General features: G+C 45.0%; 1 protein-coding gene across 1 annotated transcript in view; it reads left to right on the top strand.

Moving 5' to 3' along the window:
• Positions 1 to 24,614, top strand: part of ISYNA1 (inositol-3-phosphate synthase 1) — a 161,915-nt gene that overhangs the window by 25,253 nt on the left and 112,048 nt on the right. Inside the window, exons 2-4 of the mRNA XM_069649281.1 lie at positions 1,572 to 1,708; positions 14,268 to 14,429; positions 23,017 to 23,146. Of these exons, the coding sequence (XP_069505382.1) occupies positions 1,595 to 1,708; positions 14,268 to 14,429; positions 23,017 to 23,146 (406 nt within the window). The 5' untranslated portion in view covers positions 1,572 to 1,594. The remainder of the gene's footprint in view (positions 1 to 1,571; positions 1,709 to 14,267; positions 14,430 to 23,016; positions 23,147 to 24,614) is intronic.

The following is a 24,614-nucleotide window of genomic DNA, read 5'->3' as shown; positions in this document are numbered from 1 at the left end:
GTATATTTCCAGTTAAACAACCCCACTTTGTTGCAATCCCAGTTTGCGTTTGTACAATTCCAGTATATTCCAGGTTTGACTGTCCAGTTTGCAAAATGATTCCCAGTATGTTCCCAGCTAACCATTTCACATTTCACATTTTTAAAATGTATTATATCCAGTTTTAACAATCCTAGTATATTCCCAGTTGGCACTATGCAAATATAGTCTGCGTTTTACATTAACGTATTCTTCAATAAAGGAGGATGTACGTTTCCAGTGTACTTCCAATATAGTCTCAATTTACAATTACAGTATGCTCCTAGTTTGCAAGTCCTAGCCATAAATTAGGAGTATTTCCAGTTTAGCAAGCTTCACTTTATTCGTACTTGACTATTCCAGTCAACTTCCAGTTTAGACAATCCAATAATACTTTCACTTAGTTTTAAACCCCCAGTATGAGGCAATCCCGAACATCCTGGCGAGCAAGCTGCCATTGTAGAAATCCTACTTGTGCAGATCTGATCCTGGAGGCAGTGAATTTAAAAACGACCTGGATGTGCCCTGACGTCGCATTGTACTGAAATGAGAGAGGGATTCAGGATTAAGCCGCAGAGTCGTAGACAGGGTAGAGCCTGAGCTGACAAGGCCCACCCAAATACTGTAAATGCCAGTCAGCAGCGCTGGGCGGGCACTTACAGATGTGAATGTCTCACAGATGTCAATGTCACTGCGGTGGGCCCAACTACATTAGCTTCTGGCCCCACTTGTTAAGACAATCCTGGCTACGCCTCTGCCAAACCGTTTTCCATATCATGTGGGTAAGAGTAATGAAAGCTGTCAAATGGCATATACAACTTCATGTCACAGAGGGGCATGCCAACAGGTAAACACACCTTGCAATCTTACCTTCATCCCATTCGCAAAAACATGCTAGTTTCAACCTCTACCTGCTCCAATCTTTAACTACTGCATGTCATACAAAGTACCCCCACATTAATTTACGGCAGTGGGCCGCAACCCCCTTCCTCACTAGTCCCAACCACACCAGGTGTTCAGGGTAACTGCTGACTAAGTCAATAACTTTGATTGTTATTGATTTATAATCACGTGTAATGCTGGACTACCCCAGCATCTAAGCGCCGGGCCATTAATCGAACACAAGTTGCTCGGCATTGTACTGTTGTCATGTTGAGCAACTGAGCATGTTGTCCCCGAGCTATTCAGTCCGCCCCTCCCCCTGTCACTCCCCAGCCTGATTCAGAATCACTGCATTGAACACAATGTATTTAAATATATTTTGTGTGGGTAAGCTGTACACATTGAGTGGATTTATCAGTTGATGAACAATTATTGGCAAGAAATGTGAGGGCAAACTGATATTTAAGAATGTTGTAAAAATGCAAGACTTACGTTTAGAACACACATAGCGATGAACTGCAGCAAATATTTCACCCTTTTATTTTTTAAATCTCCCCCAAACTAGGTTCGGGCAAACACTGCACATCTTTGCAAGTACAACCCATTAAACGTTTACCCTTTCTGCGGTCGCCCCTACGGTGCAGTTTTAACAATTGTTTCTTTGTATGCAGCACAGCAGCTCAAAGACGGGAAGATGGCAGAGCGGTTTATTGTGGAGAGTCCGGCTGTGAAATACTCTAAGAACTACATTGAGGCGGATTACGCTTACCAAACTTCGCGTGTGTTTACAGAGAATGGAATCACCAAGGTAAGAATGCAGTTGTGTGAGATTTGCTTTGAGTAAACTTGCTCGACTAGTCGATGGAGCTGGTTCAGGTAAAGCTGACAAATATTACTGTGACTGCCAGGATGAATTTGGCCACTATGAACAAAGGAAAGTTTTGCCTTCATAGGCAATGTGGAGAAAGTCCTCCTCTGAAAAAAGAAATTGTTCATTTTAAGAACTGATTATGGGATTTCCTAGTCGGAGTCCTGGCGTCTCTGCCACTCCACTTCAAGATATTGCCGAGCTCAGCAGTTTGAAAAAATTAAAATAGTTTCTCAAAAGCGGCCAGAAAGAAAAAAATATTTCAAGTCTCTCGATTCTGTTAAAGATGGGATCTTTAAAAATGCAATTGTATTTTGGGGTGGTGCAGGCGAAGTTTGCCTTCAATGCTGCCTAGTTACGTGCCATGGCCATTCCACTACCACTCCAACATGGCATCTCATCTGATGGGTCACATGAACAGATACTGGATCCCTGGTCCACAGACTCTCCCTGGCTACTGGCACTCCAGTCCAACTGAACCAGGGCTTACACCCCAGGAACCTCAACAACTATGCGGCTTTGCCGCCTCCGGCCCCTCTCCTGTACCCTGCTCACCTGCAATGGCTATGCCGCTGCTGCCTCTTCAAAGCAATGTTGCACTTGTTCGGTCACATGTCCGATACTGGATCCCCAGTCCACTGACACACATCCTGCTGGCTCCAGTCCACTGGAGTCGGGGCTGCTACACAAGTAGCCTCAAAATAAATGTGGCCTTGCTGCATGCAGCCCTCCCCTGCACCCTGCTCTGGCCATAACGTAGCCTCCACCTTTCCAATGTTGCATCTCATGTGACAGGCCAAGTGACTGTATACCAGGTCCCCAGTCCACTAACCTTCCCACTTCTCCTCATTCTCTATACCCCTTTCTCCTTCGTTTTCTTATTTATCGTCCCCCTGGCCCTTTCCATCTTCTGTGTTCTGGAATCACTTCTTTTCTTTCTCTCTCGAGCTTCTATCTTTTTTCTTGTCTGTGATTTCAATCGCCACCTTTCTACTACTCTTTCATCCTCTCTTCTTTTACCTCTTCTTTTTTTTTTTTTAATAAACCATTTTATTGAATTTTCAAACAAAAAAGGTACCAAACATGAGATACTCCACCCTCAATCACCCGAATACCACCACCACCCCCAACCTCCCCACATCATCCATTCATCTCCTGCCATTTCCCCCAAGTTTGCTCATGTTTCTGGGAGCACCCCCTGTATCTGTACAACCCGCCTTTCTAGTATGCACCAGTGGTCTATTCCTTCTAGCCATACGAAGGTCCCCGGGGTCGCCCCTTTCCCCAGTTCGTGGCTATGTCTCTCTTGGCTACCATCAGCGCCGTTTTGATCAAACAGTTCCTCACAAGAGAAGTGAGAGTCTCCCCATACATGGAGAAAACAAAATTTAGGGCAGTCCGGTACAGGTTTCCCTAAAACCTTGGTCACAGCTTCCCACACCTCCCCTCCAGAAGCGCAGTATCCGTGGGCAGGCCCACATGGCATGAATGAAAGGGACTTCCTCTGCTCCACACCTCAGACAGTTGGGATCCGTTACTCTTCCAATATTGTGTAACCTGACCCTGATGTAATATACCCTATGTAGAACTTTGAACTGAATGAGGCGTAGTCTACTGGATTCCCCGGCCTCCCTTACCAATCCCAGCACCCCCACCTAGACTTCCTCTTCGATGGCTCCAAAGTCCCTTTCCCAGTGTTCTTTCGGTTTGTTCAGGAGATGGGTAGCAAAATTGTTAATCACCTGTTAGAGTGCAGTAACAAATTTCCCGGGCAGCCTTCCATCCAGCAGGTTGGCCTCCAGTGGGGACCGCTCGGAGAGGTACAACTGTATCCTGCTCTCCTGGCTCATGGCGTGTTGTAGCCGTGTGTAAGTAAAGCAGTCATTATTGCCCAGCCCATGAGTAGCCTGTAGCTGGCCGAAAGGGGCCAGGCGGTTGTGCTCTATGATGTGCTTAATTTGTTGTATCCCAGCTGTGACCCATCTGGATTGTTACCCTAACTACCCTAATTCAGGGAGGTCTCTGTACCCCCAAATATATACCTCCCTTTTGACCACTGCACCGCAACAATGGCTGCTGACCATGCTTCGATCTGCGGCGACTCAGTGGCGGCAGGGAAGCCTTTCGTGTGTGTCCATATAACCATAATGCCGGTGGGCGGTTCCCCATCATAAGCTTTTCCTAATGTCCGGGCGCCCCAGACCCCCTTCCCACACGAACATAACCAGTGTAGACAGCTATATTAAAACTTTGCCTCTATACAACTTTAAATTGTTGGTTTTGAATTGTAGGATATTATATCCACACCAGGTGTGAGTGTGCAGGTGGGGTTCTGAACTGTACAGTTTCAGACTCTTTTTGGGCGAGATGTACTGCAAGTGCTCCCTGGCTGTAGCTCCCTGGGGGGGGGCTGCTGGGGGAGCGCCACGACCACCAGTCTGTCTGTGGGGGTGGGAGAAACAGACCCCCCCCCCGCTGTCACTCCTGCTTGCCGCTCTGCAAATGTGCCCCAAGTGTTTTAAAATGCAAGCTATCCAGCTAGTGGCCTCCACAGGAGGGCTCTTCCACGTACCTTCAATCCCTGCTGCTCCTTATGTAGGGCTGCCCCCGCTTCTCCCGCTCCAATCTGTATCGCGGGCAGCTGAGCCGCCAGCCCTACTTCCTCTGTGTCAGGCTACTCCTCTGCAGTCCCTCCTTGCGGGTTCCGAGCACTGCAACCGGCCTTTTCCGGCCTCGCCATATCCGTCTGGATGCTCTCTATTAGTTGGAGCAGGGGATCTCTGTTACCACCCTCCATCCTAGCTGGGGACACGGACACACGTTGCCCTGTGCTCGGCATCCCTCTCATGCCGCCGCCGCTGCTGCTGCTACTCTGCCACTGCAGGGCCAGGGGCCCTCTGCCTTTGTGCTGACCTCCACAGCTCGGTGTGGGAGTTGGGTCGGCTATTTGCACCAGGTTCACTCGCTGCCCCTACATCTCTGACACCACCCCCCCGAATCCCCACCTTTTGACAGTGGTTCGTGATGTGGGGGCTCATCAATGCCCTGCCAGTATCCTGCCCAAGCGGAGCATGGTCAGAATCCGTCTACTCCATCACGCTGTGCAACAGCGCCCCCCCTTTTAGCTCTCCTTGACTCCTTTTCTCCCTTCCACTCTCCCTTGCCCTCCTTCTCACCTCTCTGGTTTTCTCTTGATCCCATCTTCTCTTTTATACTGCTCAATTTCCCTGTGGACTCGCACCCAATCTAGTCCTGGGACCACTTGCTTCTCTCTTTCTCTTCTTTACGCTTGCTCCCTCGCCAACCCCTTCCTCGTGTCATCATAGTGATATATGTCAGGGCTAATCTTGTAGCCAGGCATCCAAATCCACTTGCCTCCTCAGTTTTACACACACCACACCATTTCTTACTCGCCAAGAGTCAATTGCTACTAGACTTTGGCGAGTGGTGAGTGCCATTGTTAAGGCCTGATATATGCTCTTTCTATTCCTTCATTTTTCTTTCCTCTCTCTCACTCTCTTCTGCTGTACCTCCAATTCAACATTTCTCCACACTTTCTGCGGAACAGCTATTTCTACTCTGCATAAACCTCTCTACACTTGATCTTCACTATCCTCCTCTTTCCTTTACTCCTTCTCGTAAGCCCTCACAACCATGGCTATCTCCTACCCTAAATTCTCTTTGTTCTACTTTTCGAAAGTAAATGACTCTGGAAGAGAACTTACGCCCCCTCAAATCTTACTATTCTTTCTGCACTACATTCTTCTTATGACTTCATCTCGGCGCTAACAAATCTTACTTCTCACCTCCCGCTTCTTCAATGTCCCAGCATCACTGCTGTCTTTTCCAGCGACTTAATAATAAAATGCTTCCCTCCTCCCCTCCTGACCCTTTCATCTCCTCCAAACCTTCCTCTACAGATTTCGTGGACTAATTAACTTCCAAAGTCTGCTTTTTTTGCTCTTCTGTTCCGTCCGCTTCCACTCCTGTCGCATCATTTTCCTCCTCCTCTCTTCTTACCAACTGACACTGCCTCCTTTCGCACGCCCCTCCTGTAGCATCTCCACCAGACTCTAGCCTTTATCCCTACCACATATACTTCTATCACTCTAAACATCTAAACTTGAAAGGGCCGTCAGTTCCCAAGTCTCCTCTCAACTCAACTCCCACTGTTTAATCTGCCTTTCACTCCGCAAACTGTACCGAAACTGCTCTGTTGCATGTCTCCAACTCTTCTTTCTGCTCGTTACAAGCTTTCATCTGTTCTTTGCCTTGATCTTTTGCCTGCCTTTCATACGGTCAAACCCAACACTACTCTCTGCTCCTCTTGTATAGTTCTGTTCATCAATGGTTCGGAAACTATCTTTCTTTCGGCACATACTTGGTATCCTAGGCTGGTCATATTACTTTGCCTTGTCCTCTTCTCTACGTGGTCCCCCAAAATTCTGTTCTTGGTGTGCTACTATTTTCAATCTACACTATCCCTTTAGCTGCACTCACTCAGTCTTTGAATCTTATATGACACTTTTTATGCTGATGACTCTCATATATTTTTCTCCTTCTCCTCCCTCTCTGACTCTCTTCACTCCACTGTCTCAATCTGTCTTTCTGCTGTTCAGTCTTGGATGTCTGCTCACTTCCTACATCTCAAACTATCCAACACTGAAATTCTCTTCTTCCCTGCCTCTTCCCAATCCCCATCTCCTTCTCTATCTCATCTTTTCTTTCCTCCTAACCTTTCTCACCACTTACTCACAATCGTGGGGTCACCTTTGACTCCTCTCTATCATTTTCCCATCATATTACTACTACTTCCTGCATCTGCCACTACTGTCTTTATAATCTGTGCCATATATGACCTTTCCTATTTTTTCAAGCTGCCAAACTCATTTCCTCTTCTATTCCTTCCTGACTCGATTATTGCTCTACTTTCTCTCTTTTTATCTTTGTCAACTCTGGTCTGCCGTTAATTCCACAATTCACATTCCCTTCTCCGAACCTCCCTGATTCTCTATCACTGTGTCTTTTCTTACCACTTCCTTCTTTCACCTGAATTTCGTCCTCTTGACTATTTGCATACAATTGCCTTCAAATGCTACTGTGGTAAAGCTCCTCCCTACCTGTGCTCTTGTATCACGCTTCCGCCACCCCGCACTCTTCGTTCACAACATTGCATCTTCTTTCTGTCCCAAAAACTCCCTGCACCCCTTCTCGTTTCCGCTCTTTTTCTCTTGCGTCCTAAGTTCTGGAACTCTCTTCCTCCCAACAATCACTCTTTACTGTCACTTCATATCTCTCGCACCAAGATTTCTCTCCTCTTTCTTATTATTAATTTCTCTGTGTTGCCAATCCATATTGTATCTTATCGAATTCATATTTTGTACCGATATTTGCAAACCCTGTACATCGCTTTGGCGAATACACTTTAAAAATATCAATAAAATACACATGTTTTATCATAAACTAACAACCGTGTATTTTCACAATGCTCACCCCAGAGTTGGCCCTAAGCATCTACTTGCATCAGGCACCAGTCCAATAAAACATGTTGGGTGACTAATTAGCATACAGCATACACAACACCAGAGAAAGTGATGGGTGATATCAATTCTCAGCAAATCAATGCCTGACCCTTTTAGTAAAGTGGCTGTACAAGTCTTCTTAGAATGAATCCACTTGTAGATGTTTTTCTTCTGGCACACCCTAGTAACTGCTGAGGAGGAAAAATAGTGAGGGAAGATAGAGGGAGAATATTGCCCACTTTCTTTCTCACCTAATGTCACTCCGTGATCATTTTCAGTTGTTTGAATTGTTTTTAATAAAGTACAGCGCCTACAAGCATTGTTCTGCACGTCCTGGTTTTTAGATCATGCCATTTTGGATTCCTGTAATTTACTTGTAGCCCTATCTTTATAAAGGGACAGCAACGCTATAAGCACCGGACTGTAAAGTGATGTCAGCTTAAAAGCAAGGACTGCCAGGGTAGCTTACACCTGATGGGAGTTCATTTGATCTCTGCAAACTATCCTACTTCAAAGGTGTAAATGGAAAAAAAAACTCCAAAGGAGACTGATATTACCTGCTTTTTGTCATTCTTTCACATAAACGTGCAGATTGCAGATATGCATATATGTAGGATGAAATTAAATATTTAGTTCAACAGTACAAATGTGTGTCAAAGAAGCAGTTTAATATTTTGTTATTGTCTTGACTGCACGTATTAAGCAGCAGATTGGGCTGTGTGGGAATTTAATATGGAGATAAATTGATAGCAAATAGTTCAAAACAATGAGTGACATAATGATAACAAATACTTGCAGGTCAGCATGAAATCCTGATAAGTAAACTCTGCGCTGATAGCTCACATTACAGTCTTTTCCTTCTCCCTTGGCTGGCCAAGGGGTGACAAATTACCTTATCTAAAAATAGGGAGACTTTGGATGTTATGCATTGGGATCTGAAGTTTGTCTTCACAAAGCCCCCATGGGAGCAAACATCAATGCATACATGTGGCTAGTGATGGCACTGCTCTTGGTAAATGAAGAGGACCGTGCACAATCCAGAACTGTGACAAAATACCATCAAATGAGGGTGGGAACGCCTGAGCGTTTTGAATTTTTAATTATACAATGATGCTGGTAGTTCTGCTTCTGAAAGTGGGTTCTGCCAATCGGAAACCACATTCATAGCACTCCATGCCCAAATCTATAATACACAGATTTATAAACACTGGTCCCTCTCTTTTACTCACCATACCTGACAACTACAGTATCCTTAGACAGACAAGCTTCTAGAGGTTGCGGTATTGCCTTCATCGCCACGGCTAGTGTAGGCCTTAGGGTATCTACGTCACTGCACGTTCAGTCATGTGAACTGCTCACAGTCAAACTACCTGTCACTAACTCTCGCACACTAACTTTTCACCTTATCTATAGACCTCCTGGTCCCATAGTGCATTGATGTCTTCCTCGAAGGAGCCTATCTAATAAAATCACCCTCATACAAAATAAAATATCTGAGAAAAGGATAAACCTCACCAAAATAGGCACTACCAACAAGCCCATAGACCACTCTCCTGAACCCCCCATCCCCCTCCAGCATTTTCAATTTTCCCAAGTCTCCACGCTAGAGATGGAAAAGATCATTACCTCACTTAAGCCTTCAAGATGCCAGGCAGACATTTGCCCAGCCAAAATAACCAAAGAAGCGGCTAAAAACACCTGGCCCTCTTCATCACCACATGAATCAGTGGCTCATTCCTAACTAGTAATGTCCCTAACAACCTTAACAATGCATGGGTCTTACCACTCTAAAAACAAAACCATCCTTAGACCCCACCATCCCAACGAACTACAGGCCGATCACGACTGTCCCGTTTATACTCAAGATTATAGAGAAATTCTAAGGCCCATAAAAGAAAAGAGCTTGCTGCTTTGAAGAAGGGTGGTCTTAAACCCACTGACTATGGGAAACTCAAATGTTCTATTATTTTGAGGCATAAGAATTATGTCAAATCCCTTAAGATGGACCCCTATACTCTTTGTCATCAAAATATGTTGGAGCTTTTGTGTAAGGGGAAAGACGGCCATTTCTGGTCAACGGTTAACAGGCATTTGGGGAATGCTAAAGGGAGTACCGATTGTCCCATAGATTCTGCTTCTTGGGTATCCTTTTATACGAAGAAACATGCCTTGCCTGAGGCCTTTGGAGCACTGAAAGATTTTGATTTGGGTTCACTGAGAAGAGTATCTGCAATTGGAACAAGGATGATATTGCATAGGCGATTGCCCAATTGAAGCCATCTAGGGCACCGGGCCCTGACGGGATTCCTCCCTTTGTTCTTAAAGAGGATCCTGGAATTTGGGTCGAACTGTTAAAATCTATGTTCGACCACATTTTTCTGACTCACACAGTGCCTGTTTCTTGGTCTAAATCCATTATTGATCCCATTTTTAAAAGGGGCGATAAATTGGATTTGTCCAACTACAGACCCAGAGCTCTAACGGATGCTTCAAGTAAGGTTTTTTTCAATTCTGTTATTAAGGGACCTCAATGCTGTTATCAGGGAACATAACCTTCTGAGTAGGTTCCAGGTGGGGTTTTTTGTTGAGCTTGGCACCTCTTTAAATGTGGCTATTCTTTCCTATCTTAGACATTATGTCCACCACTCGCATGTTGGGGACATGTATTTGGCATCATTGGACATGTCTAGTGCCTTCGATGGTGTGATTAGACTCAGGCTCTGGTGCAAAATGATTAATCTGGGCATTCCCCGTAATATGGTCTAGTTGATTTCTTGTTGCACTCTAATACATCAATCTGTGTACGTTTATCTGAAGATGGTGTTCTCTCTTCTTGAGATACCCACCTTTACAGGGGTTAAACAGGGATGCACTTTGGCCCCTACACTCTTCAATCTCTATACGTGCGATGCTGAGGGACTGTGGCAGGGTCCCTCCATTGCACCGGCGAGATTGGGGAGTGTGTGGCTGGAGTGGATGGCCTATGCGGACGACTTCATACTGTTCGATAAAACTCTGCGAGGACTCAGGGTTAGGATGCAGCTTTTCTATGAATATGCAGTGGCAAACAATTTGTTTCCTAATGCCTCCAAATCCAAAGTCCTGGTTTTAACTAAAAGGAAAAAGGATATCCAATATGCATGGACTATGGGAACGGATACTGTGGAGCAGGTCAAGGCTGTAGTTTATTTGAGATACTATTTGGCTAACAGGGTTAGCATCGAAAATTGGAATTCTATTCTATATGATGAAGCCAAGAAACTTACTGCCTGTATGAAATTTCTAAAGCAGAAAGTATGTACATTTTCGCTTATTCCCCTGACACGATACTATTTGGCCAAATTTGAGGCTACCATCCTCTACGGACTTGACCTTTGCTCTCAGAAAATGGTGACCTTTGGAATACTATTCAGGGAGTTTTATGGAAGAACGTACTTGGTATTTCTATGGCCATTCCAAACGCCATCATTAGACACGAGTTGTGCCTGGTGTCCTTAAAGGCTAGGTATGTGTGTAGACAGTTGTCTCTATTTAGAAGAATTATCGCTCCACCCAAAAACTCCCTCTGAGAGTCTTAAGGCTGCCATGTTAGCAGGATCAGTACCATTTTTAAGAGAGTTGAACGAACGGATGTGCTCTGTGTTGGACTAGATGTGTTCATCTGAAGTGGACTTGATTCTCAGACCAGGGCATGTCAAAAAAGATCTTGTTCAGGTCCGACTGGGCCGAGACGGTTGACTGCATTGATTCATGTACAGGATTTGTGGAGTATTCAAAGTTTATAAATACTAAGGAATGTCTTCTGCTATATATTCAAAAGACTCCTTGTCCTATTCTACGCATGAATTATATGTGTTTCAGGTTGAACCAACTACCTGTTTTTGAGAAAATGAAAAGCTGGAAAACCAGGAATATGAATGAGGGGCCAAGTGTAATGGACAAGGAATGTAGATTTTGTAGGGTAAGCAACACCCGCGAGACTCTGAAACGCTTGGTAGTAGAGTGTACATTATTTGGTGCAGAACAACTTAGGTTTTTCAAGGACTACACAATTGAATGTTCAGAGGTATCTAGAAATTTATTTTGGTGTCGCTGTATGTGGGGCTCTGCTATCTCCTTGGTTTTATCTCTGAATCGTTTTCTTATACTGCTTATTTCTGAGTTGAATAAGAAAAACTTGGCTTTGGAAGCGAATTATTCTTTGTAAACTGTAGTTTTTTCTTGCTTTACTTATACTTGGTTTTTCCTTTTTTTTTATATATAAGAAATTTGATGAATTGTTTTTATATTTTGCTGTGTGTATTTTGTTGTATATGGTTTTTTGTAAACTGTAAATGCAACAATAAAAAAAAACAAAAAAAACAAATAGAGAAAGCAGCCTACCTCCAACTCCAAGCTTACCTGGAGACTAACAATCTTTTAGGGCTCAGACAATCCGGCTTTAGACCACAACATGGCTTGGAAACAGCTCTGATAGATCTTAAGAATCAAATTGACCAACTCAGACAGAAACTGTATCTTCTACTATTGCTAGATCTATCACCTGCCTTTGATTTGGTAGATCACAAAGTGCTATGCACACATCCATCTTCTGTTGCGCATTTCTCACAGGAAGCCACAGCATGCATTTATTGTTTGCTGACTAACAGGTCAATGAGAGTCTTTTCTCAATCTGCCTCGGCAGACCCTACACCCATCACGTGCAGAGTCCCCCAAGGCTCTTGTGTATCACCTACGATTTACAATGTCTTTACCAAGCCACTTTTTTGATGACCTTGAACATCTGGGTATCACCTACACGAATTACGCAGATGACACCCAGATCCTCATACCCCTCACCGGTGACTTTGATACTGACTTGGCCCTGGTGAATAAAATCTACTTAATCATTCATGCATGGATGGCATCTCATGGACTGTGCTTGAATGATGATAAAACGGAGCTCGTGATCCTAGGAGCCCCGGCAAGCCTTAACAAACTCAGCGATAAATATACAGCCTTCAACATCGACGGCATCAACATTAAAGTCGCAAAAGAGGTAAAAACCTTAGGTTTCTACCTCGACTCTGCTCTTAATCTACATAAACAGGTTAATGCTACAGCGTACACCTGCAAGCTGATACAAGCGTGCAAACCATTCCTTTCCACTGAGAGCTGCATCACTTTAGCGAGAGCACTAATTCTTTCAAAACTCGATTATTGTCTTGCCCTATATTTAGGAGCCAGCAAATACATTGTACACAAATTGCAAATACTGCAAAATAACGCACACAAACAGCCCTTAGTATTCATAAGAGACATCACATCTCTGAAGCCAAGCGAAAGAACAATTGGCTCGCAATCAAGGACAAAATCCAGTTCAAAACAGTCTCTCTTACCCGCAAATGCCTAAATAACGCCGTCCCTAAATACCTTATGGACAAAATAGTAAAAGAAATCCCCAACTCGTCCTACCAGGATGGCTAACTCCTTCTGCCTCACAGTCCCAGGATATAATCTGAAAAGAGCAGGTGGGAGCAGCTTCCCAGTTTTGGCTGCTCAGTCTTGGAATGCCATCCCGTCTGGTCTGCGGTCTGTACAGTCTTTCCACATTTTTAGGAAAAACACCAAAAGTTGGTTAGCTACTAATGATAGATGAAGTCCCAGGGACACTTTACGGATACTCTGTCATTACATTTTGAGGCTGTCTTCTATGTAAACTGCTTTATTGAACCTCTATTTTATGTACTTTGGCCCATTACTGCTTTAATGTATACTATGCCTGTATAATGTGAATGTAAATACTGTAAATTACTCGTGTGTGTAACGTGACTATATGCAAACTACTTGTAATACGCGGCCAGATACCTCTGGGTTTGGTGCGCTTTACAAATCAATAAACAAACATATACCTCTGCTGTGACTGTCTACTGATATCTCACAGCAACCACCTTGTAGTGGCTGCATGGCCAGTTCAAAGGGCACATGTGCATTCTTGAACACAGCTGTTGGAAACCAATGTTCCTGGTAAAAACTAAATATAAGCCATGTCTAGTTTGACATTGTGGATGCTATGATTACACAGTTATGCAGCCACAAGCAGTTGTCATCTTAGTGATTAGTGACTCGTTCATGACAGGGCCTGGTGTGCATTAAGGTGTTTGGACTAGCTGTACCCGAAACCCCATGAGGGTCCCACCCAAAAACCCTCTTGGATGCCCCTAAGAAGGCTCATCACATCCTCCAGGGACCATAAACACTCCCTGGTGGTTTGACTGGGAACTGGTACTTTAAATGCAGTCCTGCATTATAGTGGCCACCTCTCACCAGGGTGGTGATTATTGGAGTCCTTTTGATCTAGACAGACAGAGGAAGGGGTGGAGTTAGGGTAGCCCAGGAGAGAGCTTCAGTCCACTGAGGAGTCCCACGATCTTGGATTGTTCCAGGGTTCCCAAGCTTCCTTTTCCCCACTCCACTTCCTGCAGCCAAAGCACTGTGGGAATGACATGTGAAGGCACAAGACACTGGTTACAGCAGCTTGAATTGGACCCTTAACTACAGGCTTGGTATGGCCAAATCTACTGTGACATTTTGTCTTTATAAGGGGCGGGGGGAGTTCCTCCCATTACTTGATTCATCTATGGACAATTCTTGAAGAAGGATTCACCTAAAACTCTGTTAGGAAAATAGTCTTCTCCAACGTCCTCTGCTGATGAAGTGAAGACGGAGCTCCAAGGATGAGGCAAAATCTTCTCCCTAACCATCACAAGGGAATCTTTTGGATGACAGCACGACCGGCAGTATTTTTGTTATGTTGTGCATCTTGTGTTGCCATCAATTTCTTTAATTTAAATGCTGAGGGGGTTACTGCAGTACACATATTCATATTGCCAATGGATTGTTTGATTGTCCCTTTAACAATGGTTGAGTAAATAAGTGTTTAACAGGTTTTGTTTGTGATTTCATTTAAATTGAATGTTCACATTTTCTATTTTTAGGTGAAACCATGTTCCACCAAATTTACATTCCGTACGGAGCGACGAGTGCCACGACTTGGCGTGATGCTCGTCGGGTGGGGCGGTAACAATGGCACTACGGTGACGGCAGCTGTGCTGGCTAATAAACTGGGCCTTTCCTGGATGACAAAAAGTGGGCGAAAGGTAAACACGTGACTTCCGGGTTGTTCAATCTATCATGCCTTTGTTATGACGCAATGTCTGCTATTCAACTAGAAGATTGGCTGATCCTGTTGGCGCTGTAATGAAGCCGCACATACCTTGTTCAAAAAGTCGGTTTATCTGTTTTTAATCCATAAACAATCAAAAATAAATGTGCGTATATCTCTGCAGATTAAACGTTTCTGGCTAGACTAACCTTGTTCCATGCGTGACTGGCCAGGTGCTCTAATCTTTAAAATATTCAATCAAGTCTGAGATTTGTTTCTCTCGAGCCCTTGGACTTTCATAGATTCGCAGTTTCAGGGACTTCACAAACAAAAACCTTCGAGCCTAATCCGCACATTAAAAGATGTGCGCTTGGATCATTCGTCCACCCTCCTTCCGGTTATTACCCTACTCGCCAATAGGTGGAGAGCTGCTTAGACTCGGTTATTAGAAAGAAAAGAACATAATACATTTTTATGTGAGGAAACTGACGAAGTGTAATTGCATGTGGCAATTTCCTGTGCTTCCTGGACATTCCGAGATCGCCTGTTACATGTGCACATTCATCTAAGGTTTGCAGGTGCTTTAGGCTCAGAGTCAAAAGACAACACTGTCCTTTCAAGGGGCTATTATTTAGTTTTAAGAAGGGTTCCTGTATTTACATGCACATAGACGACTGGCTAATGGTGGCCAGACTCGGAACATGAGGCACTGTTGTCACTTAACAAAACCATACAAGAAACCTACTTTCAGCCAAACGTTTTCCATGTACAAGACCTAGCATGGAAAAATCAGTGCTTTGACTGTCCATAACAGTCCATGTTTATTCTGGCAAACAAACAATTATCCCGGTGCTACACAATGGAGATCATGAGGATGTACTCAGAGGTCCTCAGATCCCACCATAAATATTCGTAATCAAAAAGGAGCAGAAGCTGGGCAAGAAGCAGTGCCGTTTATTACAGCTGGGCGAGCACAAATCCAACAGAACAGTGGACTGGAACTGATTAATGACAGCTGACATCTGGGCATAAAGCGTACATCAGTTATATTCTACGAATACAATAATCAAATTAGAAACCGTTGTAGCTCAAACTCTTCATATTTTGCTGTCATTCTCAAGAAATTTATTGGTTGGACTACGTCATATCCTTAGTGCTAACGTATGTTAGTAGAACTTGATCAGAGCTAAACGATAAACACAGGGGCGTAGGAGACACATAAAATCTGGGGGGGGACATCTTTGGGACTGCTTTATTTATTTATTATGTTTTAGTGAAAGAACTTGACTTTTCACAAAATTAGAATTAAAATAGCAGTACATATTAAATTACAAATATCACTGTATAAAACAAGAGAAAAGAAAACGGAAGAAAATTAAACGATGCAGCATTAAAGAACATGTCTTTGTATGTTGCATTTCTGGATTTTCCATCTGACTATGAGCTCATGGTAAGAGAGGAAATAACAATTACTTCCAGTGGGCCACAGCTAGGAATGCTAGCTCGTTAAGAGGCAGATCACCTGTAAGTGGAATCCTGCCAAATAAAGGAGTTGAAGCCTTTTCTGCCAACTGCAAGTTGCTACTTTTTTTGTGTGGGGCAAGGAGATGTGTGTGTCTCTTGGAATGGGAAGATGGGGGTTTCAAAGAAAGAGTAAATCTTGTTTTTACCACTGAGTAAGCCCTGTTATGGGAGTAGAAGGACCAGGTGTGTGATGTTGCTGCTTTGACTGTCCTCCGGGGGTGAGTGGGGGGGTTACAGCAAACAAGGAGGAGGAGCGAGCGCAAGCCCACCCACTTATAAGCACTCCCCAGGTCCGCTGACGGATGTGTCGGACCCGGGGGATGCCTAGTAGGTGGGTTATGGTTATAGGTGGACCCAGGGGGGTGGCCAGACGGGCAGCCCGCTATGTGGGCTGCTCCGCTAGCGCCCCTGCGAGGGCCAGGCCAACCTCTCACGTGGAGTCTGGTCCCTCTTATTCCATCTCATGCTGGCTTCAGAGCGTAGCCTTTCTTTGCCTTTGTTATTCTGAATGCAGAGCTGGACTCTGTTCCTTTCACGTTTAGCATTTGCTGCAAAGCCTGATCTAGATTCTCTCATATGTTACTAGGACGGCAGAGCATGGGTCCTCTGCTCTGTTACATTATTCAAAGAGCCCCTCTGGCCTTTCTTTGCCTCTCCCTCGTCTCACTGCTTGCTTGCTTAATACATACCTCCTTGCTTGAACACTTAACATATTCCCCCTAACACAGGAAAGGCAGCTGCAGTCTGTCTTAACTTCTATTTATTCTGTGTCTTGAATTGGCCTCTTATTTACGCTTTTCTGTCTGCAGGGGAAAGACATTTGCCAGTCACTGCCATGATGGTTCTACCTGGCCATAAGAGGGCAACAGCTAGCCAATATTGGAAGAACATGGGCATATTATGCCTGAGGCTGGCAACTGCCTTCCTAATGCCTACACAAGAGACACAATTCTTGCCTTTGTTTCTAACAGTAATTCAGTGTATGAAGAAACGTGAGGGCACACATATTGCTTATAAAGGAAGGGGATGATGTCACACTTGGTTAAGACATTTTGATCACGCCAGGAGCTAATTTCCAGCTGCAATTAAGCAATTACCTTTTAGACTTCTGGCTTTGAATAACGTTAGCATCACCTGGAAAGCACAGAGGTTGCTCAACAGGGTTCCTGCAGCACGGGGGGCACCTTTCTCGTGGCCATGGATGATTGGAAGGCATTCTTGCCCTGTTTTGGAGCCTGGCCCCTACAGCCATGATGGGGGGGGCGGGGTGGGCCTATTACTTTTGGTTGTACGTACCCTTTGAGGGGCAGACATTGCCTCCTGAGGCATGTAACTCAATGCTACTAAGGTTATCAGCCTTAGAAGTCTGGAATCTTTTGCCACATCAACTAGGGTACAGGCTTGCCACCTGAGACTTACCCATGTCTGAGTCGACATCTGTCGCCCTGTGGGGAAGACACGTGCAGAAAGAGCAGGGCACAGTGCCCTTGTGGGTTTTTCACACTTCTTCCTCGGGGTGGGCACAATTCACTCCACAGAGAAAGTGGCTACATTCTCCCACTTTGACAATGTCACCCAAAGAGTGAAATTGGCCATTTGAAATACCTCTGTCGACTTATTTGCGCAATTCACACTGATGGGTTTCAGCACCTGCTTAACGCGAGATGGCAATTAAGGGCATTTACCAACACACTCAAGAAGCACAGGACACCCTCTTACCGGCGACATGCCATGCTCCCTCATTCTGATCACAAACTGGCATTTATCTGGGGTCATGTGAAATGTTTGAAAATTGTGTTTTTTTTCCACCAGCATTCAGAGACATTTCCCTCTGCCCACCCACCGAAACACGCCGCCAACAACAGATGTCCTACCTTCCCGCGTTCCCACAGGTGTCCCAACGAAAACGGCACCTCACATATGTGGATGCCCCTACCTCGGCACAAAAGGGAAAAGGCTAACCCACTGATAACCCCAAGCCTTTCGGCAAAGCAGATTTTGCTCATGTGGACAACCTACAGATTTGGGCCTAGGGTGTCGAAGCCACCAAGGAAAACAGAGAACCCCATGCATTTCTGAAAAGAAGACACCCGTGGGCACCTCCCTTTCCACTAAAAACATCCATGGTGGTTTAGTGACCCCCACACCCACCCAAAACAAGTTATAATTTGTTTTATTTTTGTTTTTCCCCATTCCTAGGGGCAGATGGGCACATGTGTGTGGCCATCTGCCCCCTGGGGGGGCAAAACCAACTGCCCCAGGCTGGGGGGGGGGCTCTGCCAATATTTGCAGTGGCCTCCCCCCCAAATGGATGGGGGCATCTCATGTACCCCTTCCTTGGGGCAGAAATCTTCCCCCAGGGAAGGCTACATAAGGTGCCCCCATCCACTTAGGGTGGGGGGAGATGGCCTCCCCCCTTGTCAAACACAAAAAATCCTGGTGGTATAGTTGGTCCCCCCACCCCCACCCAAAACAAGTTATAATATATATATTTTTGTTTTGCCCTTCCCTAGGGGCAGATGGCACATGTGTGTGACCATCTGCCCGCAGGGGGGTGGCAAAACGTACTGCCCCTGGCTTGTGGGGTGGCTCTGCCTAAATTTGCAGTGGCCTCTCCCCTCACCCCTAAATGGATGGGGGCATCTCATGTACCCCTTCCTAGGGGCAGAAATCTGCTGCCAGGGAGGGCTGCATAAGGTGCCCCTTCATCCACTTAGGGTGGGGGGCGAGAGGGCCACCACCCTTGCAAAAATCCTTGGTGGCTAGTGGTCCCACCCGCACCCACATCACCAAAAACTATGTTTTAAAAAAATGATTTTTGTTTTGTTTGCCCTCCTTCCCTAGGGGCAGATGATCACCCATCTGCCCCCAGGGTATTGCCCCCATGCTTTGGGGGCCAGGGGGGAGAGGGTAGCTTACATAGTAAGCAGCCCCTCCCCCCACTTCAAAAACAGATCCCTGCACGACACACCAAACACATATTCTGGGGGGATAAATGACATTACATTTCCCCCCCCACTTAAAATTGTGGGGGGGGATTTGTCCCCCATCTACCCCCCCATGTCCTACGCCCATGGATAAACAGTAGCCCAACTCGTCACCTCCCCATGTTTCGCCACATCGATTCTCACCCCTCCCAGGAACAGTTTGCAATTAGTAAAACAACATTTGTGCTGACCGCCAGAACTTTATTAATTTGCCATTGGTCAGCAGCATTGAAGAATGAACATGAGGCACCCTGCTTCTGGTAGGAAGGGAGACAATCACGCGCTACTTGCTAGATATTGGCCTTTGCAAACCTCGGAGTAGATACTCTGAAGGCTGGCCTCCTCACAAAGACATTGAAACTTACCTTTTGATTGGCCCTCCCAGAAACGCAACTCCGTCCAGATTCCCCTTCCCATAGCCACCTGCTGATAGGCACTTGTGGCCATGTGAACGGTTCTCTGGCTCAAGTCCACTTTCCCTCTACCCCCTAGTTCCTGCAGGATTGACTTGCCACCCTGTCATTACATCACCCAGTGTTGTTTTAGCTGCTTCAGTGGTGCCTGTGACGCGCAGCTTGAGTTCTGTCTCCCTCCTCCCTTGCCTGCGGGGTAGTGACCATGTGTTTAGAGCAGGCCTTCCGGACGAGGCCCTTGCTAGGGGCATCCCTGCTGAACGTGTTTAGCCAGGTTATTTTTTCCCTTTCTGGTGCTATTCATAGAGGGGTCCCTTGGGCCGATACGCACACTGCATTCCTACCCCTGTGTTTCCCAGCAAGGTCTTCTTTCATGGTATAACTGCAGTTTCTTGTGCCCCTTCCCCCTTGTGGGTACCCAGTCCCCCCTTGCTTATTCTCGAGATGGTAGGTCCGAGAATAGATGGTAGATGTTGTTGGCTGGCCGAATTGGCGTTAATGTCTCTGCACTTTGTGTGCCTTTGGTGCTGTGTATGATTTTGTGTGAAGCTACAGTGTTCATTTGATGAATGCCCCTTCAACTACTCCACTGTTTATGTTAAGTATTTTTCCGAAGCTAAATATTAGAATTTTAGCTGAAATTGCCTGAATGCGTAATAAATGTCTAACTTCCTTGTACCCATTTTACAAGTAAAGCAAAAAAATAAAATAGTAATAGTGACGATATTATTATCTAAACTACACGCACAGAGACGTAGGATGCCTTGAACAGTAGAGAGAGAGAGAGAGAGAGAGAGGGAGAGGGAGAGAGAGAGAGAGAGAGAGAGAGAGAGAAATGACATGTCAATATCCTTTGTTGTATGGAACTGAAGCAAACTTTAGTGTGGAGTAGAAGTGGTTGGGATATTGAGAGCTGACTAAGAAATGTTGGTGGCAAGAGAATGCAGAAAGGTTCGAGAGAGCACACTATTTTCTCCTTGTTTGAGAGACCATCTACCTCCTAGACCTAGGCTGATGCGTTTAGTCCTAACAAATACTAGGAAGGGGGTGCTTGCCTGAAAGATAAAGCAAAGTGCCTCGATGATTGTTTGAGCAAAGGAATAGCAAGGAAAGTGTGCTTTTGGCACCCCATTACTGTTACATTGGGGAAAGAATTGATGTTTTTTGGGCCAGTGTGGAATCCCAGGTGTTTCCCTGGTTGCACCCTTGGCAACCGCATGGAATTTAATGTTTGTAGCACAGGAGTTGGAAAGGATGGAAGAACTGTCAGAGGGGAATGTGATAGGCAAAAAACAAGAGGTGATGGCTGGAAGGTTTGGGATGAATCCTAGCCTCTGGCATTGCTCTGGGCCCCCCTCCAGAGCATCGTTCTTCACCTGCAAAGCCATTATAAAAGGGGAAAGACTATATGCAAACCAGGCTTGGTCCCTCCCCAAAAAGGGACGTCCAGTCTGAACTGCTTGGTCACATCCCTTCTGCACGAGACCACAAGAATCCCCAAACATGGGGAATATGGACTGTTAAGTACTAAGGGTAACTGTATTAATACAGCCGGCAGGGATGGAGGGGTTTGCCATTGTGAATGAAGACAACAGTCCTGTTGAATGTATCCATGTTAATATCAAAATGATTTGTCATGTGCATGCATTCATTGTGCTCGAAAGTAAGTTGCCTGAATGCGATATCCAGTTTATTTGGTCGGCCAAATGGTGGCCAGGGAAGAGTGTTGCTGTAAAATGAAGCGGTGGGGCAAGGGCGCTGGTGCCTTGCCTTGCCGGTGGTGGTAGGGAGTAAATAGGAGTGATTTTAATATTTTGTGTAGGACAGTGAATGGGAGAGGGTTGTAAGACTCAGGAGCAGTGAGAGCAGAGGGTTGAGGAGCGCTGGATAAATGGCAAGTGTGAAAAGCACAGATGCGCGACTCATGTAGGACAGCGGGACTCTAGTGGGCCAACAAATGGATAGGCATATACGTTGCCATTGGACAGATGATGTGAAGCACTTGGTTGTGGTGCACTGAAAAGGATTGGGATGTGACCTCTGTGTGGGACATGAATGGGATGATGGCAGGACTCACAGGTTAGATAGTACAGATAACATACTGGGAATGATGTATGTGCCTTTTTTGAGTATGTGCTTTTGTGAATATGCATGGTTGTATATGAGGCCATTTTTATTGATATAATATGCCTCCATGTCAATTCTCTGCGTTGACAGCGACCATCCTCCTATCACAACTCGCTACAATAACAGCAAAACCCATGATATTGATACTTTACACAGATATCCTACACCCCACAACTCGACTGTCACATTTTGTTTCTTGGCATTTCCTTAAATTACGAAAACATTACAAGCCAATCTGAAACATGCATTGTCAAAGCAAATATTTTTGGCTTTTCTGTAGAAATGGGGTAGACATTTGCCAGGCACTGTCATAATACTACCTGATCACAAATTTGCAATAGCTGGAAAATAATGTGCAAGTACCTGGGCATATGATGTCAGTGCCTGCAAACACAATGTAATATTTATAAAAAAGCCAAAACTGTTTTTGCCATTGTTTTTAAGAGGACTTAAGTGCAGGAAACATGTTAGGACATACATACTGCTTATATATGAAATGACTGAAGGCACACTTAAAACATTTGTATTACATCAAGGGTTCATTTACAACTACAATTAAGCCATCCATCCATTAACTCTCAGAAGACTGTTTAGAACTAACACTGGCCAAGTTGTTAGCTCAAAGAGATCTCAGTAGGGTAAGTTTTGGGCAGTGTGTTGGTGGGAAAGCACATAGGGATTAGCATGGCCTCTGGCGGTCAATTTGTGGGTAGAAATCCAAACACCCACAAGCTGTGTGTCTCCCAACATTGCCCTCCTATCTGTATGCTAATGCAGTCGTTGTGGCCTAAAGATGGAGCTAAAGAGCACCTAAAAGTTAAAACCAAAAATAGACGTGTTGTAGAAACACTGCAGTACTTATTGAGGGTATGCAAACTCCATAGTTTACTATTAAATTCCATTCCTAGAATATTTAGGTTAGTGCACAGCACCATTGTCTAAGCACAGTCTCCATAGCACATACACTATGAATGAAGTGACAATCATTTCAAAACAGTGACGCTACTGAAATTGTTAAACGTTCCCTGTCACAATTATGTACTATTCATCAAATCTTATATCTTCTGTGGTACACGCTGGCTCTTTAACAATATTATTTATTTTCTAGTAACATGCATAATGCCAACCTTTAAAAACCCAATGTATATTCGTGCTGAGTCCCTCACAATTACCACAATAAACACAAATCCTGACCTGTTCACTGGACCAGTGCTTGCTGTTTGCTATGATGCTATATATATCTCCAGAGATCGAGTTTTGGGTTCTGAAAGTCCCAAGTGGCTGGCTCGGTCACATAACATGAAACCGCTCCCTTTTCACAGGCTTAATGTGTTGTTACATAACCTCGACACTGGGTGAAAGGTTGCTCGAATACTTCCATAAACTCAGTCAAACCAGGTCTGCCGATCAATCTTAATTTCTAACCGAGTTCACAAACCAAGGTCTCGGGGTTGTTAATTCAGCCGTGGCAATGGTTTTGTAACTGTGTAGTGTGATGTGCTGTCATTAACCATTGGCTCTCTCTTCACAGTATGCTAATTACTATGGTTCGATGCTGCAGTCCTCCACGGTGTGTCTGGGCAGCGACTCCAGCGGGGATGTGCACGTGCCCTTTTGTGACCTGCTTCCCATGGTTCATCCAAATGACATCGCCTTTGACGGTACTGTATACTCGAGTCTGTGTCTGTTCGTCTGCCTAGCACACCTGTTAGTAAGCTCTCACTTGAATCTCCTCGGGGATTGCATTTCCGAAAACAGATCTGTAGTGCTTGTAATGTGTTAGTTATAGAAGCAGAACTCAGAGATATGAGCCGCAACACTCTGATAAAACATTAAAGTGTTGTAGAGTCTCGCTGGTCACCGACCTGTGTTAAACGATTGTATGTCTTTGAATAATGTTCAAGTGAAGTTTGTGTTTATCGTTCTTAGCATTTTTATTTGTGACTGCTGAGTGGTTCTGTCACCAATTGCAATCTGTTCTCATGCAGCTGGTATAAGAGTGGAATATCCGGAATTGCCAAAAAGATACCTACAGCACGAATGCTGCGGGTGCTTGCTCTCTGTCACAGGGGAGAGCCTGGTGTGCCCATACAATTTTTTTTCTATACAACCTCTCTGAGAATTGGCAATTTTTAGGGCAAAGTAGCTTACTGGGTACAAGAATCCAAATCTGCAAAATATTTTTGGGGAATACCTCTTGCCCGAAGTACAGGTGGTTTTGTGAAGGTTTACAATTATTGAGGAAATGTGGGGTCGAGTCAGTGAACTCAGTGAATTACTCATGTTTGTTAGCTCTGAAATCTTCATTTATAAGGGGCGAATTAAGTGCGGATCAGGCGAAGGATTGGAGAGCAGTATATTGTTTGGGCTCTTTGAGCCTGTTCTCCTCTCTGAGATGCAGATCTGAGGTGGGGGCGGTGTGAGTATAATATCGCCCAACTGCAGGTGTCTCATTCTGATCCGACTACACATGTTACCCCTGAAGGTAATCGGGGAAAGGATGAGCCGGCTCAATATTGTACCTGTTGGCACGTAGTTATGGAGGATCTTTGCCATTTCTTGTTGATTTGCAAATGGTATTTGGATTTGCCGAAGGACCTCTTAAGGCCCTTTTTATAAAAAAAACATATACAGGATTGCAAGGGGGCTTTGTATTGTATCCTGAATTGTACGGACATGGGCCCTCATTACAAGTTAGCCAGTCTGGTAATAAAGTGCCGGTAGATCCGTGTACCGGCGCAATTACTGGACCGTACAATTCTGACTAAAAATGACAGTATAAGCAGGATCGACAGATTCAATCTCTGTGCCACCGGTGCCAGAGGCCCTGACAGCGGGAATACCAGCAACCCCCAAAACACTTGCAACATTGAACTGATCGCGCTGTACAGTATAGTAGTACTAGGAGTATAGCCCTGCCCTCCTGCTAGCACATACTGTTCCAATTTTGTACTGACCTGCCCACCTGTGCTACTCCACTTTGACTATCGTTGATTTGAAATGCTGAATGTATTTGTAAGCTCACACCATGAATGCTGCACTGCGTATGCCGCTGAATATGCCACCCAGTAGCCTATAGTCATCAGCCTTAATCGTATGTGCCCCTCCTGCCAACAGTACATTACTAAC

Source organism: Ambystoma mexicanum, chromosome 1p (genome assembly GCF_040938575.1).
Source record: "Ambystoma mexicanum isolate Mex_15411 chromosome 1p, UKY_AmexF1_1, whole genome shotgun sequence".
Classification (NCBI taxonomy): Eukaryota; Metazoa; Chordata; class Amphibia; order Caudata; family Ambystomatidae; genus Ambystoma; species Ambystoma mexicanum.
The sequence above is the reverse complement of the archived record's forward strand: the minus strand, read 5'-3'. Positions and strand labels throughout refer to the sequence as shown.